The following is an 18,334-nucleotide window of genomic DNA, read 5'->3' as shown; positions in this document are numbered from 1 at the left end:
CCCCCCAAGTAACTGGGACTACAGGCGCCCGCCACAACGCCTGGCCATTTTTTTGGTTGCAGCCATCATTGTTGCTTGGTGGGCCCGGGCTGGGGATTCGAACCCGGCACCTTAGGTGTATGTGGCTGACGCCTTAGCCGCTTGAGCCACAGGCGCCGAGCCCACAGCTATGATTTAATAAAAAAAAAAAAAAAAGAAAGAAAGAAAGGAATTTGGACCCTGTAGGCCTGAATTTGACTCTGAGGAGATGGGACCAGGAATATATACATTTCCAGCCCTCCGAGTAATTCTGATCCTCACTAAAGCTTGACACCCATTGATCTACAATGAGTTCCTGATTATTAAATCTCATTAATATTTCTAATATCAGATACCTTCTCTAAAAATGTATTTTAATAATTTTACTCCTATCTATGTAAGTACATGTATATGTAGTTATATCCCACAATGGACTAAATTGAGAAAAATAAAATTTATCATCTCAATGCCCTCAAATTATTTGCAAGAAATATTTTTTACATGACTATGCAAACTAAATCACAATTCAAATTAGTGATCTGTGTTACACCTTTTTAATGACATCCTTGAGATCCGTAGAGTTTAGTTTTCCAAGTGGTTTTCCATGGGGAGGTAACGGTTGCCCTGGGGCTGTCCTTGCTCCTAAATTATGGCGGGCTCCCCATGTAACATAGAAACTATCTGTAGAAATAAAAGATATTTTGGTTTCTGTGGATTATTTGTAATAGGAGAATCAATAAATGCATTGCTTACTAAATTACTATTAATTTAATTAGTCCAAAGAAGCTTTTCCCCAGAAAGCAAAAGGTAAATTAAAGTATTCCCTGGAAGGTCAGTATGATCAGCTAAAATGTAAAGGTTATCGTTTCTACCAAATCCAGGTGACCTAAGAAGTGACTGATAGAATCCCTAGTCTATATTCCACTTCTTTTCTTTCTCCCCACATGAACTGGCTCCTTCCACCTCCCCCCTCCTCTTCTCCATGTCTCCTCTCAGTTTTTCCTGTATTTCCCTTCTCCTTCAGAATCTACAAATTTGTAAATCAAAAATAACATAAAAAATTGGCAAATAAAAAAACTAAAAACTCTCTTTCCGAAAAAAAACAGAACTACCACGAAGAACTCTAACTTCTAAAATAAAAGAAAAATTGGGAAAGAAGGAAGAGGCGGCCCTGGGCAGCAACCTACCTAACAAGTACAATACAAGTACAAGCACTACGACACCACCTGGGCGATGGGCACACTTATGACCATGACCCCAGCATTATGAAAGTGACCCACGGAACCAAAAGTGCCCCATAATACCTCGAAATTTAAAAAGATTTTAAAAAGGAAAAATTAACAACAAATGTTAGAAAACAAAAATCCCCCAACTTCCCTTCCAAATTTCTCTTAAATTCATCCATAGTAGTATCCTGGCCCCATACAGGGAAAATCTGTTTGCCTTCTACTGCACCTTCCCCTCTCAACTCTCTGGGGAGACTGTTCTAGCAAGTGCTCTCCTTGTCACCCGCTCATCTCTACACTCTCGCCTCCCCTACACTCAAGTTGCTTCGTGTTCCTCTCCTGGCCACCATCATCACCTTCCTTACGTTATCTTCTATCTGTAGAGATCATTAGATTCTCATTTGGGAATAACAATGCAGCCTGCAGCTCCAAAGCCAGATCTTCTTGGTAGTCATCAGCCTGGCAGGAATTTCATGCATCTCCTTCCTGAAGCTTTTCCCTGCATCTGCACGACTTTACACACAAAGCCACATCTTTTCAGTTTTCTGCTCTCCCTTATATATTGATGTTCCCCGGAATCCACATTCACCCTTCTATTCTTTTAATTCCAAAAAGTCTCCTTGAATTATTTAATCTTATATGTTAAATTATCATATTTATAGATTTTTAATATTTATATATATATACATATACATTTTCAAAAAGTATCAAAAAATATATACACATTTTAAGATACGTCATGTGTGTATTTTTTTTCAAAGTTGACTTGAAGATACTGTTTACTGCTCAATTGTACCTAGACATGCCACACACATTCATTTTACCTGAATTCATACACTTTGGGGAATGATCAATTTTACTTCCAATAAGATCTCTTAGGATGTGCACACGGACTTTATGGTCACTCTGTATGTATTTATTTATACTTATATTTATATTTATATACCCACAGCTCACCTACTACTTATCTCTATGGCAAACCTCCTAAGCTCTTTAGTCCATATTCAATTGTTTAATAGACATATGATTCATGCATTCGATCGCTCAGCACTTAAATTTTGAGAACCTGTGTTAAATCAATGTACTTTCTGCTTGAGGTAAGAATTGGAAAGGTAAACGTGATTCCCACCCTCACAGATTATAAACTCTGTGTACATTTCCAAAAGACACTCATAAAGCTCGCAAACATTCAAACACATACATGAAAAAGTAAACTATTATCTTTGCATCGCATCCTTCTTCTCCTGGACTATGTAGTAACCTCTTATCTTGTACCCCTGCTGTAAGTTCCTCAAGTATATTCTCACTGCTACTAGAATAATACAACAACAAAACCTGACTGTGCCAAACCACTCCAGTATCATATTTAGCTTCCCTCTACTTCCTTAAAAAAAAAAAAAGAAAGAAAGAAAGATAGAAAATCTCCTAATCATGGCCCTTTGCAATCTGGCTCCACCAACTGCTTGAATCTCCCATTTGTCTTTTATTATACATTCTAGTTTTCTCAGCCTCTGTTTTATATATTCTCTTTGCCTTGTGTAAAATATCATTCGCCTACTATATTCATCCTTTAAAACACAATTTGACCATTTACAATTGTTTTAAAAATTAAAAACATAGGTATAATTTTATTTTTACTATTTTTAATGTTTTTTTAGGTATAATTAAAAAAAAACACGTATAGAACTTGAATTAATGAAAACTGAAAGATCTAAATAAACAGACTAAATAAAGGGAGAGAATTGAAAGACTTAACATAATAAAGATGTCACTTCTTCCCAAACCAGTATACAGATTTAATAATTGTTACCAAAATCTCAGCAACAATTTATAGATATAGAAAAGACTGTTCTAAAATTTACATGGAAAGGCAAAAACTAAAAGAATGTGAGAACTATACATTATACAAGGAGGATTCAGTCTGCCCAATTTCAAGACTCATTATATAGTAGCTGTAGTAATCAAACAGTGTAGTGGCAGATGACAAACACAGCAATGGGACAGAACAGAGAACTCAGACCCACACAACCAATTATGGACACAGGTGGAAAAGCAACTGAGGCAGAAAGACAGCCCCCCACCCCCCTTTTTTGAGACAGAGTCTCAAGCTATCACTCCTGGCTAGAGTATCATGGTGTCACAGCTCAGAGCAACTTCAAACTCTCAGGCTTAAGCAATTCTCTTGCCTCAGCCTCCCAAGTAGCTGGGACTACATGCGCCCTCCACAACAATGCCAGCTACTTTTTCTTGCAGTTGCCATTGTTGTTTGGTGGGCCAGGACTGGATTTGAACCCGCCAGCTCTGGTATATGTGGCTGGTGCCCCTGGGTAGGGGGCAACAAAAACAAAAAATAGCCGGTGGGCAGTGCCTATGGCTCAAAGGAGTAGGGCTCCAGCCCCATATACTGGAGGTGGCAAGTTCAAACCCAGTCCTGGTCAGTACTACAAAAAACAAAACAAAACAAACAAACAAACAAACAAACAGCCGGGCATTGTAGTGGGTGCCGGTAGTCCCAGCTACTTGGGAGGCTGAGGCAAGAGAATCGCTTAAGCCCAGGAGCTGGAAGTTACTGTGAGCAATGTGATGCCATGGCACTCTACTGGGGGCGATAAAGTGAGACTCTGTCTCTACAAAAAAAAAAAAAAAATGACAGACCTTTTAAAACAAATGGTGCTAGAGCAAGTGGATGTTTGCAGGTTAAAAAAAAAATTAGCCTAAATATCATTCCTTATATAGAGGTTACTTAAAGTGGACCACTGACTCCAGTGTAAAACACAGTACTATAAAACTTCTAGGAAAAAACATATGAGAAAATCTTTAGGATCTAAGCCCAGACAAAGAATCCTTAAACTTAACATCAAAAGATTCTTGCAAGGAAAAACTGATAGGTTTAGACCTGATAAAATTAAAAACATCTCATTTTTGAAAGACCCTGTTAAGAAGATGACGAGACCAGCTACAAAAGAGAGAAAACATATTAATATTTACAATACATAAATATTCTCAAAACTCAACAGTAAAAAACCAAACACTCCAATTAGAAATGGGCAAAAGAGACACTTCACCATGTTGAATATACAGATGGCAAATAAATACATGAAAAGATGTTGAACTGTACTAGCCATAAGGGAAATGCAAATTAAAACCACAATGACATAGTGACATCCACTTACCAGAATGGCTAAGATGAAAAATAGTGACAACACCAAGTGCTAACAAAGGTGAGGAGCAATTGCTACTCTAGAAAATAGTTGGGGCTGGGTGCGGAGACTCATACCTCATCAGACACTGTTTCTATTACAAATGGAAAAACCAGCCAGTCATTATGGCAGGTGCTATAGTCCCAGTTACTTGGGAGGCTGAAGTAAAAGGATATCTTGAGCCCAGGAGTTTGATGTTGCTGTGAGCTGTGACGTCACAGCACTCTACCGAGGGCATCAGAATGAGACTATCTCAAAAAAGAAAAAAAAAAGAAAAAGAAAAAGAAAATAGTTTGACAGTTACTTGAAAAACTATGCATACAAGTACCAGACAACCCTACAGTTATACTCCTATGCACTTGCCCCAGAGAAACAAAAATGTTCACACAAAAACCTGTATTTATAGGAGCTTTATTCCTTCCTAATAGCCAAAGACTAAAAACAACCAAGATGTCCTTCAAGAGATAAATGGTTAAAGAAATGATGGTACATCCACACAGAGGAATGCCTGTTGAGCAATACAAAGAAACAGACTTTTGAAACACACGACAACTATCTGCATGTATCTCCCTATAGTTAAGGTTGAGTGAAAATAACATTCTTGAAATGACAACATTGAAGACATAAAGAACACATAGGTGGTTTCTATGGATGGGAGAAAGTGGGCATGGTTACCAGAGGGCAACACGCTCTATCCTGTGGTAATGCTAATATTCTATAACTTAACTATATCGATGTCAATATCCTAGTAGCAATGTTGTATATAATTTGCCCAGATATTACCATTGGGGAAACCACATACAATGTGTACATACTCTCTCTGTATTAATTCTTACAACTGCATATGAATCTACAATACTCTTAAAAGAAAAGAATTTAATTTAAAGGAAGTTTCAATATAACTTCCTCAAAGAATTTATCTTTACTAACTCTTCTACAACCCTGCTATCTATTTATCCAGACATATTCAAAAAAGTTATACTAATTATAAAACATTTCATGCTTTATTATAATCATAATTTTAACCATCTATTTCAACAAATCTTTGTGGCATCTAACCATAGCAGATATCACTGTAAACTAAGACTTTCATATCTGTTCTTGCCATTAGATTATAAGCTTCTTGAGAACCATAATGTATCTAGTTTATTTTTATATATTTCAAAAGTAAATGTTCTTAAAAAACTATTCTTATACTATGTCAATATTTTATATTGCCTAGATCTAACATATGACAAACCCGTGGTTTTTAAAAATAAACCATTTACTGAAGAGTAAAATACCAAAAAAGAGAAGGCATGTATTATTTACAGAGGCTTACATAAGGGGCTCTGAAAGATACCAAAATCTAGCAGGACTATCCAACCTTTTTTTTTTTTTCGGCCACAAATTGGAAGAAGAGTTAGTCTTGGGCCATGCATTAAAGACACAAACACTAATGAGCAAAAAAAAGGTCCATGCATAATTTTTGTAATATCTGATACCACAGATAAGCAAAACAGGCCTCAAATCCATTCAGGCTGCAGCTGGACTCCCTTGCCAGGATTCAGACACTGACTAAGGTACCGACACTATCTAATGCCCAAAGGATATGCCACTTTCTTTTCTCTACTGACTCGATTTTCAGACTGAGAAGGATGGTATCACGTATGAAGCAAAGCCTCTCCACACTGAGCAATGAAGGCTACAGGCCACACTGCACAAACCCTCACTAACGCCAAGCCAGCTCTAGAACATGATCAGGCCCCTCTCAGCATTGCATCCCACTTTCACTATGTGAGGTTCTTGGAAATTCCTTTCCTGATTCCAAAACTACGGCAGTCCCTAGAAAATTTCCTTCTGTTAATCACAATCTCCTTTCCACTGTGTAATTATAGCCCTGACACCAAATTCAAATTTAGACGTGTATGATATATAGAACATATTATATGAAATATTTTTAAAGCCTAGCTCTGAAAAAATAAACATTTTGTAGGCTGAAAGCAGTTTTACTAGGAAGTATTTCCATATTGGGGTCTTTTATCAAAGGCCCTCTCATCACAATGATTTTCACATTACATGCATTATTTCATAGCAGATTTCAAAATGCAAATTGGCTATTCAGCAGTAATAGCTGCAAATACAACATAGCTGGCCTTACCCAAATGGTATTATACTTTCTATGGCCATTACTCTTGAGCAAATGCCATCACAATCAAACATCGATTTTCTAAATAATCTTTAAAACTTTCACATACGTAACTGTTTTTTAAAAAATTTTTTATTAAAATACGTTTTATTTTTTTAAAAGGAAGGATCTCTCACTCTTTTGCCCAGGAGGGAGTGCAATGGTAAGATCATAGCTCACTGTAACTTCCAACTCTCGTGTTTAAACCATCTTCCGCCGCAGCCTCCAAATTAGCTCAGACGACAGATGTGGGCCACTATGCCCAGCTAACTGTTGTATTTTTTTGTAGAGACAGAGTCTCACTATGTTGCCCAGTCTGGTCTTAAACTGCTGTCCTCAAGAGATCCTCCTAGCCAGATGTGATGCCTCACACCTGTAACTGTAGCACTCTGGGAGGTCAAGGCTGGTGGATTGTTTGGGCTCAAGAGTTTGAGACCAGCCTGAGCAAGAGCAAGATCCCATCTCTAAAAATAGTCCCATCTACTGGGGAAGCTGAGGCAAGAGAATAACTTGAGCCCACAAGTTTGAGGTTGCTGTGAGGTATAACACCATGGTACTTAACCCCAGGGCAACTGGGTGAGACTCTGACTCAGAAAAAAAAAAAAAAAAGAAGCTCCTTCTGCCTCACCCACCCAAAGTGGTGGGATTACAGGCATGCACCTCTAAGCCCAGCCTTATTAAAATAAGTTTACAGCCTCACACCTATAACCCCAGGACTCTGAGAGGCCGAGGCAGGCAGATCACCTGAGCTGATGAGTTTGAGACCAGCCTGAGATAAGAGTGAGACGTCGCTTCTAAAAATCACTGGGCACTGTGGCAAGTGTCTGCAATCCCAGCTACTTGGGAGGCGGAGGCAAGAGAATCACTTGAGCACAGGACCCTGATGTTGCTGTGAGCTATGATGCCACGGCACTCTACCTGGGGCAATGAAGTGAGACTCTGTCTCAATAAATAAATAAATAAATAAAATAATTTTATACTGCAAAGGTAAAGCAGTGTGGCCTGACCTCCTTTATTCAAAGAAAAAAATTAATATCATTATATTTCATGTGAAATATAATTACTGAAATCTAGCAAAAAAGACTGAGCAGGTCTTTATAGAAAAAAAACATTAAAATTACCCACAGTTTTTGTTTAAACATGCAAAATCATGCTTTGGGTGAGAAAAATAATTTTAAAGTTTTCATAACAATCATATATTTACATATCCTCTATTATGTTACCTGCCATGTTGTCTAATACATCAGAGCCCCAATCTCCTTGAAACACTGATGATAAAATACTGTCAAATAAATGAAGTTCCTTTGCTCCAACAATTTTGTCACGAAATAAGCGCCGTGCTTCATAGGCTACAATTTCTAACACGTAATCTAATGGATGATTTGAGGATCCTAAAAGAGGCAAATTTTTTTTTATTGTAACAAACTAAAAGGAGTTAAAAATGGTCTGTTTAATATAATACTAGAAAGAAATAGAGAGTAGGAATCTACATACCATAATTTGGGCATCAGATAAACAGGAGAAAAGAAAAAAGCATTAAAATTCATTTTGTTAATGAGTTGCACATTTTTGCGATAACTTAAAGGCTACATTAAATGCTACCAAGTCTACTTGTTTAATAAAATTATCAATCCAAAAAGTATATTAAACATGTTCTGGCTACAAAGAATAATGATTTCATTTTTCCTCAAATCAAGTTTTAACAGTGACAATCATACAAAGTTTAAAAGAAGAAATATAATATTATTATTTTAACAGTAATATTATAATTTTAAAATATAATTACTGATACAATACTCATTTAGCACATCTATTACAAATACTGTATACTCACACACATACATATATACACACAAACACACTAGCAAAACTCACCTCCTTCTAAATCATATCTGAATAAGCCAAGAACCCACTGGGTAAGAATACAAGGAGTAAAGAAATAGTGACTATAATCATCAACTGTAAATTTGGCCCGCACCTACAAAAGAAAAAATAATAAATAATCTTTGTAATTTCTTCACACATAAGCTATAAATTTTCAGCCACCTTGGACTTAGAGGAATCCCAATTTCTACCTGTGGGTGAATTGTATTTCAATATAAGTGACATCATTAGTTAACCTTATATTTTATGCACTTAAATAATGCTATTCTAAGACAGGTTCATAGGCTTTGATAACTGGGCACAGGCTAGCCAAGACCCCTTCCCCTGTAAAAGGTAAAAAAAAAGTCCTGCTAAAGAAAGGAATTTAAGAAAACTACCCTACCCATACAATGAGGTAATACTCAGAGGTCTAGATAAGAATCATTTTCCAGGCTTGGCACCTGTGGCTCAAGCGGCTAGGGCGCCAGCCACGTATACCTAAGGTGGCAGGTTTGTGTCCAGCCTGGGCTGGCCAAACAACAATGATGGCTGCAACCAAAAAAAATAGCCAGGCGTTGTGGCGGGCACCTGCCATCCCAGCTACTTGGGAAGTGGAGGCAGGAGACTCACTTGAGCCCAGGAGTTGGAGGTTGCTGTGAGCTGAGATGCCACCGCACTCTACCCAGAGGGACAGCTTGAGGCCCTGCCTCACAAAAAAAAAAAAAGAATCATTTTCCAACAGTGGGAATAACAGAGCTATCTTATGGCTAAGAAGTCATTTGCAAATCAAAGTAATTCTCCTCAATACATAACCAGTAAAGAGCCTATCCGCTTCCTTTCTTTGTACAGAGCCATTACTCTTACTTTGATCTTGATCACTTACCATCTGAATTAATTTTTTTTAAGCAATTTCTTGCTATTAACTTACCTTATCCCACTTCTACTCCAATACTACTAAAAGCATCTTCTACAAACACTTCCATAACTTACAAATGCTGGTCCCTTTATCTAGAAGGAAGATATTTTTTCATCTCTACCTGCTTTGTGCCTTTATATTCATTTTTCAAAATTCAGATCAAATTTCACCTCCCCCTAAACAACTAAGTTATTTACTCCTTCCTCCATGCTAGCTCTGTGACTTGGACATACTGTTATTATTCTATTTATCACTCTACATTAGGAGTTTATTTATATGACTCTGTCTTTCATTTGAGCGTGAACTTCTAGAGAAGAAATTTAGTCATTCGTGCACCCCTAGCACTAACACTGGTGAGAGAAGGTGCTCATTAAATTCCTTGTGCTGGCTCGGCGCCTGTGGCTCAAGCGGCTAAGGCGCCAGCCACATACACCTAAGGTGGCGGGTTGAAATCCCCAGCCCGGGCCCGCCAAACAACAATGATGGCTGCAACCAAAAAATGGCCAGGCGTTGTGGCGAGCGCCTGTGGTCCCAGCTACTTGGTAGGCAGAGGCAGGAGACTCACTTGAGCCCAGGAGTTGGAGGTTGCTGTGAGCGTGATGCCACGGCACTCCACCCAGGGCGATAGCTTGAGGCTCCGTCTCAAAAAAAAAAAAAAAAATGAAGATTAAATTCCTTGTGCTTCCTCAAAGCATATTTTCAAGTATTTTTCCCCACTTTATCAAGGAAGAATAATTTAGACATTTCCCCACAGGGAGCAAGAAAAAATAAACATCAAAGACTACTCCCAGATTTCTATCAGAAACTGATAGAAGTTAGGAGAAAGATCTATTTTTGGAGATAAGATGAATTCCATTCTAATTATGCTAAATTTTAGCTGACAGCTGAACAACCATCTACCCCAAACTCATTCATTCAACAGATATTTATCGAGTGTCTATTAGAAACTGTGCCATGGTACAATAGTGCCATAAGTGGTACAATACATGGTACAATAGTGCCATAAGGTACACATAGCACAAACCTTATGCTCTAGTAGAAAAATCTAGTAACAAGAAAGTAAAGCCGGGGCATCAACACAGAAGTCAGGATTAAAGGTAGTCCTTTGGAACTGATCCTAGAAGATATAATACAAATGTATAGACACCTGTTCATACACTTGCACCATAGATCCTGCCAAGAGATAAATCTTTGATGAAGAACCCCAAATAGAATGATTCTTCAGATTTTTATGTAGAACTGGTTCCAAATATGCTCCACATATTGTTTGTAGTTGCTCTCTTTCTGGGTAACTAAAAAAGGGAAAATAAGAAAGAAGAAAGCAAAAATAAATCAATATTCTAAATAATTATTTCAATGTTATGTTACAACAGTGGTTTTCAAACTCCATTGCTCCAAGACCTAGATATCTCTGAGGCTTACCACCAAGGGATAAGGCCAGGCTCAAGTTCCCTATTCATGCTACAACCAAATTTCATCCCTAAGTACCTATTGTCAAAAGCTGGAGGTCCTGGTGGAAGATGTTAAAGAAATTATTTAAAAACTTTATTGTTCAAAAACAACTCTTCATTAGAAACACCAAAAGAAAAACTTTACTTAAAAAAAAAAAGTACTTTGAATTAAGTATAGCCTGTACACAGGCAGTAATCTACCACAGAACTATAAAAGCAGATACAACAAATAAAATTGACCTTTTTTTCTCCAACTGAAATTTATTTCAATACAATTGTTCCTGTACCTGACCTCAGGCACAATTTTAAAAGAAGGATGTTAATCTATGGGATGAAATTAGCATGAAAGCATATAAACAAGGTTTGTAATATTCAAATATTTTTAATGTAATATTTATTTATTCAATACAATCAGAGGAGACAGTACCATAACTAAAAAATTCACAAGTCCCTGTAACCATTATAGACCATGGGTATGGACAGATGTATTAGGATTGATGCCATCAAAATCAAAGTGATCCACCTCCACCTTGTTCAGATTTAAATTATCTTTTTGCTTATTTCATAAAATTTGATAGTATTTTTTATGAACCACATAAACATTTAAATCTGAAATCCACCATTCAGATTCCTGCATTGACATTTCAAAACAGTTCTATTTATTTATATATTCAAATAAATAAGATGCTTTGATTAAAGCCTTCATCATACTAAATTATTAGGTATATTTTGGTAAGGATGGCAAAAAATTTCAGAGCTTATGTTTGGCCATTTTTATATTCTATATCTTAAAAGAGTATCACTAACCAATACTTTTAATAAAATGCAATTACATGTGATGTCTCCTTAAACGAAAAAATTTAAACACTAAAATACATACTCTACAGCACAAAGACGAACAATGGATGTAAATCTGGTGGTAAGTTTGTGTCTTCCCAGTCTTCCTCCAGCTGACATAGAAGCCACAATTTGAATATTTTCTAGACCTACCCATTCCAAATTTTCATCATAAAATCCTTGATATGTCAATACCTATTGGAAAACAAATATATTTCAAATGTTTTATACTTAAGATTTTCTAATAATGGTAAAATATATTTTTGCCCAAGTTTCAATTATTTCCAAATGCAATTATTATCTTCTACCTACCTTAAGAATTTCAGGTTGAGGGGAGGGGGTGTGGAAGGGGAGGGGAGAAGGGCGGTGGGAGGGTGACCAGAAAGATCACCTATATATCTGTCTAACAAGGGTTCAAGTGAACTTTTCTAGAACTAGAATATAAATGTTTTGACACAATGACTAAGCAAATGACATGAAATCTATGTTAACCAGCTGGATGAAAGTATTTCAAATTGTATATGAAAACACTATACTGTACCCCATGTTTGCATTAATGTATACAGCTATCATTTAATAATAATAAAAAAAAGAATTTAAGGTTGAGTTAAAATATATCCTAAGTTCTTATATCATTACCAAGTATTGTTCAAATCTCTGTGTTCTACTAATATTAGCTAAATTATACTAGTTTTTTTTTTTTTATTTTGAGACAGAGTCTCCCTATATTGCCCTTGGTAGACTGCCGTGGCATCACAGCTAATAGCAACCTCAAACTCTTGGGCTTAAGCAATTCTCTTGCCTTGGCCTCCCAAGTAGCTGGGACTACAGGCATCAGCTACAATGCCTGGCTATGTTTTGGTTGTAGTTGTCATTGTTGTTTGGGACACCCGGGCTGGGTTCAAACCTGCCAGCTCTGGTGTATGTGGCTGGTGCCCTAGCCGCTGAGCTACAGGCACCAGGCCTAAATTATGCTACTTTTTAAAATGCTTCTCTCCTTACTAAACACTATAATTCAAAGGTATTATAAATCTACTAGCAATTATCAAAAAAAAGTGAAAAGTCAGAACAAACACAAAATATTTTGGGTTTTTTCTATAAATATTTCATCATATTTTGTTTATAACACAGTAAAGCTGAGTTTAGATGTACATAATAACAAGCACAGACTGAAAATACATGACTTTAAATCCTAACTACTGTCAGTGGAATGCATAACTTTAAAAAATGATGGAAAAAACTTCCCCAATTCTGTTTTCCTCCTTGTTTTAGGAATAAAAAAATGTATAGATATAAGGCTGTTTCTATTCTCCCTGTCATATATCATCTTGATGTAATTACCAATTTCTCTCTAAAGGAATGAAAATCAAAGAAATTATTAAAAGAACTGGAACAAGACTAAAACGCTTCACAAGCTTAACTTCATGACACATCTAGTGGGCCCTCCAGGAGGGCATGTCTATGAGAAAAGTTAATGGAATTAGGTAACTTTCAATTATATTAAAACACTTCAAGTGATAAGACTTACCTGCTGCAGGAAAGCCACCAAAGTACTGGTCCCCCATTTATCAAGCTTGGGTAGATTGATGTCTTTTAAGTACAAAACAAGTCTTTCACAGTCCTTTGGTCTGTATACTCGACCAGTATTGGTACTGATTACCATGCAAGTCTGGCTCAATTTCTGCAGGAGATGCCGAGACGTAGTCTGCGCACTACAGTGAACTGTAGCCACTTGAGTGGACCGAAGTTGGGAGAAGGCATACCTGAGCAGCATCCTATGAAAGATGACATGTGACTTTGATGAAAATGCAACCAAAAAAATAAATTTTCTATTCAAAGTAAAATTTCTCATCTTATAAATATTTCAATTGGTAAAATATATGTTTAAGGGAAAAGTGGTAAACATGGATATAGTTTCCATAACTATCAAGCTATCATTCTAACTATTTTTCTTTTTTTTTGGAGACAGAGTCTCACTCTGTTGCCTGAGTAGAGTGAAGTGGCATCATCATTCTTCATAGCAACCTCAATCTCTTGGGCTGAGGTGATCCTTTTGCCTCAGCCTCTGAAGTAGCTGTGACTACAGGCACCTGGCATAATGCCCAGCTAGTTTTTCTATTTTTAGTAGAGACAGGGTCTCACTCTTGCTCAGGCTGGTCTCAAAAAACCTGAGCTCAGGCAATTCACCCACCTTGGCCTCCCAGAGTGCTAGGATTACAGGCATGAGCCACCACACCTGGCCCATCTTTCTAACTTTTAGACCGGAAAAAAAAATAAATTCATATTATTAAAGGCATTCTTGGGATGAGGTTTCAGTCAAAATACTCAGAGTTCTCAGAAATAATAGTACTTGATAAAGTAAATATAGAATATATCACCTGGGTTTCCCCAAAGTTGAAGAAAAGACATTAAGATTTTAAGTTCTAGTTAAAAACAAAACAAAACAAAACTATGACCTTATAGTTTTTAAAATTGTTGCTCTCCCACTAGAAATGTGCAACTAATAATCTACAACTTCTTTATTTCAAGAAACTATGTTCCATAGGCACTACATTCAATTTCATGAAATTAAAAGCTCCTTTTAAAGGACTAACTTCAGATTCAAATATTATAACTAAAGGAAAGAGTAATTTCTGCATGCACCAAGGTATTCATTTTTGTTGTGATTATATACACAGATTCTTTTTGGGAGTTACCTTTTAGATTACTCTCTTTCCATTAGAAATCATATAACCTGGCAGATAGAGGAACATTATTCTTTATAATCATTATTTTTGCATATAATGAAAATAAAAAGAATCCTCCATGAAAATGTAAATGCTACTTTACCCAAAAGAAACATAACAAAATGTGCTAAATCATTTAGGGAAGGATAAATCCGTAAAATACACCTTTGTCAATATTTTTCTTACCCTTTGCCACATCCTTCTGGTCCTACAAGAATGAAGGGCTGTTTGGTATTAGAACTTAACCAAGGTTTGAAATAATCTAGCCCTCGCTGCATGTCTGGAGTCTGAATGACTGGAAGTGTTTGGCTATTGCTGAAATCATCAGCAGTCAAGTTTTCGGGCTTCTTCAGCATATAAGACGCTAATCGTTTTCTACTCGAGTCATAGTAGGTATCCATTGGTCTGTGAGAGTCTGGAGGAGATTCTCGGGCCCAATTAAAAACCTTAGAAAGAAAAAGTTGTGATAAGTTTTCAAATACTCCAGAGAATGTGAAATCTTTTAATTCTTCAAAGTAAATGTCCCCAAAATGAATCATCTTAGTTCAAAAAAGTTCACTACATACTAAATCTACTTTATAATTAAAGTAACATTTTATCACAAATATCTTCCTCAAAATGGCCATGTAAACAAATAAAAGTATATATGAAAGATAATGGGTTGGTAGATATCAATTTACACACCAATATGTAAATATACTAATGGAGTTCTTATGAACATCAAATAACAAATTAGAGAATGCCGGAGTCCTAGGCTTCATTTTCACCAGATTCTGTACTGCCCATTCCAGTGTTACTCCACTGCTCTCAACATGTTACTCTTCCTTCTAATATCAAAAACTGTTATCTGTGCAGATGTTAAGCAGAGTGAGGCCCTGATGCTACTCTTCAACATTTTTATTCTGAACTTTGATACGACAGTATCTGCTGACGAGCAGTGCACAGGAGAGCTGTGAGTGGTAACGAAGAGAAGCATCCGGGAACAGACGCAGCAGGATGACCACGAAAGAGGAAACGAAATAGAGAAAGCAATCAGTGATGCTATCAAAGCAGCAAAATGGAGAAAGAGCTGGAGCCAACCCAAAGGAATACATGTTTAATTACTTCCCTGAAGGCCAATAGGAAGAAAATTTCTCACTGTGTAGAATTCAGTTTTAAAAACAACTTGGCTAATACACTTTTACATATGTTAAAGACAAGTATTATTAATTCATCCTAGCATTTCTAATTGCTAAAACTGTCCTGGTTAAAAGGATGATAAAAACTATATTATGCTAAGATTAAAAATGAATGAAATAATTTATTAATATAATTAAGTAGGTTCAAAAATGTCTACTTTCACAAACATATGGTCCAAATTTTAACTTAGTAAAACACTGTAAAATTTTTAGAATATCATCAAATATCATGAACTACTTCAAAGGAGAAAACCACTATATACATATATACGTATGTATGTATGTGTGTGTGTATATATATGTATATATATATACAAAAAAACCATATAAATTCATTATTACTCAAATGAATGAATAATTTCAAATGTTGAAACTTCTACAACTTAGAGTTACATATTGTTGTATTTTAGCAGTTAATATTCAATAGAAAGTTAAAATTTTGATTGAATACAGGCTTTAAATAAGCATTACCTCCTTGGTGAACTCCAAACGTGACTTCATATTCAGATTTCCACTAAGTCCCCTTATCAGATTAATAATAAATTTGTCATGATCTTCACAGCCATGTAGATGTGACAAACCGTTCATCACAGTCCCAACCAAACTTGTTTCTACCACATAATCATTCTGTTGATTAAAATCCATGATATAAACAAACAAAAGGCAAATATTAACTAGTAAACTTAGAATCATACAGCCTGCCATTCACATTATCTTTTCAAGGACCAAACTGTAGAAAGTTTATATTTCTTTCAATTCATATACATACTTTTAAAACAAAAAGTAATCATGACAACACAATTGTATGTTTCTAGCTTTAAGTGCTAAAGTAGATACGTGATTTACTTACTTTCTAAACCTGAAGAATACAAAAGAAAAAGTAAGTCAGTAGAATCGGTCCAAAAAGAGTAGAGACTCATTTCCTCTTATTTATAAAAAGGAAAGGAGAGATATTAGTTAGATCCATGGCACCGGAAAAGAAAGGCTAGGATGGCAGCCTTAAAAGAAATGCCACTTAAAGCTTTCTCTGTAAGTAAAATTTTAAAATAAACTTTTAGATTTAAGTGTTATAAGTGGTTTGATGTATAGGCCCCATTTGGGGCCCCTGGTAAGTGTTAAAGAGCTCAGAAGAAAAAGAGTCTCAGTCTATTCATGTTTACATTATATAGACCTACCTCATTTGCATCACCTCCTCATAAATCTCTATTTCTCCATCTTTCATTCTTATAAAGTCAGAAAAGAAAAAGGTTGAGGAAACTAGAGTAAGATCTCCCCTTCTCTATGTGTCTTGGTCAGTCACAAATCACATCATGCATTAGAATCTACATGTGGTGCTAGATGTTTTAAAAGAGGTGGATTAAACAGGGTCCCTGTTTTCATGGAATTTAAGCATAGTAGAGGAAATGGTTAACAAGGTGTGGTAAGAACGGCTGAGTGTAGTGGCTCATGCCTGTAATCCTAGCACTTTGGGAAGCCGATCCCAGAGGACTACTTGAGGACAGGAGTTTGAAATCAGCCTATGCAATACAGTGAGACCCCTGTCTCTATTAAAATGGTAATAATAATAATCAGCACACTTATAGTCCCAGGCTACTCAGGAAGCTGAGCCAGAAGGACTGCTAGAGTCTAGGAGTCTGAGGTTGCGGTGAGCAACGATGCCACCACTATACTTTAGCCCAGGTAACAAAACGAGACTGTCTCAATACATATATATTTATATATAATTTATATATATATAAAAATGACAGTAATAATAAAATAAAACCAAAAAATGTTGTAAGGGCTATAAAGCAACAGAACAGTGATATAACAAAGCCTAGCTCAGATTGAGGGCACAAGCCTTCTTTGAAAAAGGTGACATTTAAGCAAACATTGAAGGATGGGCTCTATCTGATCACACAGAGAATACAACACATGCAAAGGAAAACTTAGCGTAGGTAAGGAATTAAAGAAGTTCTGCCCGAATTAGCCAGGAAACAGTATTTTAAGTCAGTGAAATAGGCAAGGGCTACAGAATTTATAGGCCATGGTAAGCAGTAGAAATTTTATTTTTGCTGTCTTTAATATGTTTTTATAATAAAGTAAAATGATGCAATTTGTACTTTTAAAAGATCATACTGCTCCACAATAAATATTTTTGCTGTCTTTAATATGTTTTTATAATAAAGTAAAATGATACAATTTGTACTTTTAAAAGATTGTGCTGCTCCATAATAAATATTTTTTGATGAAAGCAGAAATGGGAAGAATATCAAGCAGAAGGGAAGAGACAGGCAGAAATTCAGATGGTTAGGTATGGCTCAGAGTTCTAGATTTTAAAGGACAGATGATGATTGTCTTATTTACTGTATTACTTATTTAATACAAGAAAGTAAAGTTCCATCTCACAAGCTAAGAAAGACAAAAGAAAAAAGAAAGCAAAATTCTTGTTACAAACACAATTTCATCATTTGACTAGAAATCCGTGACGGTATAGCTGGGAAGCTGAGTGTAGTGAGCGCAGTGCAGGATAAGGAGAGAACCCTAACTGTCTCTATCTATGCTTTAGAGTGATATCACAAAATAGCTACTGAAAGGTGCTACAATGTAGGCTTCAGGTATCATTCATTCACAGTTCTTTCAATATCACACTTGGTTCTGAGGATACAAATAAGGAGTATGATAGGCTTGGCCCCTGCTTCCAAAAGCTTATACTTTAATATAAACAGGCAATTATAATACACATACAGGGTACATGCTCTACAGTGCTATG

The 18,334-nt window shown here is 36.1% G+C and overlaps 1 protein-coding gene across 1 annotated transcript in view; it reads right to left on the bottom strand.

Annotated features, from left to right (window-relative positions):
• Positions 1 to 18,334, bottom strand: part of DYNC2H1 (dynein cytoplasmic 2 heavy chain 1) — a 267,699-nt gene that overhangs the window by 181,612 nt on the left and 67,753 nt on the right. Inside the window, exons 41-48 of the mRNA XM_023511235.1 lie at positions 16,054 to 16,209; positions 14,591 to 14,850; positions 13,207 to 13,453; positions 11,722 to 11,873; positions 10,538 to 10,682; positions 8,487 to 8,589; positions 7,835 to 7,981; positions 569 to 699 (exon numbers count right to left, since the gene is read on the bottom strand). Coding sequence (XP_023367003.1) covers positions 569 to 699; positions 7,835 to 7,981; positions 8,487 to 8,589; positions 10,538 to 10,682; positions 11,722 to 11,873; positions 13,207 to 13,453; positions 14,591 to 14,850; positions 16,054 to 16,209 — 1,341 coding nt within the window. The remainder of the gene's footprint in view (positions 1 to 568; positions 700 to 7,834; positions 7,982 to 8,486; positions 8,590 to 10,537; positions 10,683 to 11,721; positions 11,874 to 13,206; positions 13,454 to 14,590; positions 14,851 to 16,053; positions 16,210 to 18,334) is intronic.

Source organism: Otolemur garnettii, unplaced genomic scaffold, assembly GCF_000181295.1.
Source record: "Otolemur garnettii isolate 467f Iridium unplaced genomic scaffold, OtoGar3 scaffold00001, whole genome shotgun sequence".
NCBI classification, from domain to species: Eukaryota; Metazoa; Chordata; class Mammalia; order Primates; family Galagidae; genus Otolemur; species Otolemur garnettii.
The sequence above is the reverse complement of the archived record's forward strand: the minus strand, read 5'-3'. Positions and strand labels throughout refer to the sequence as shown.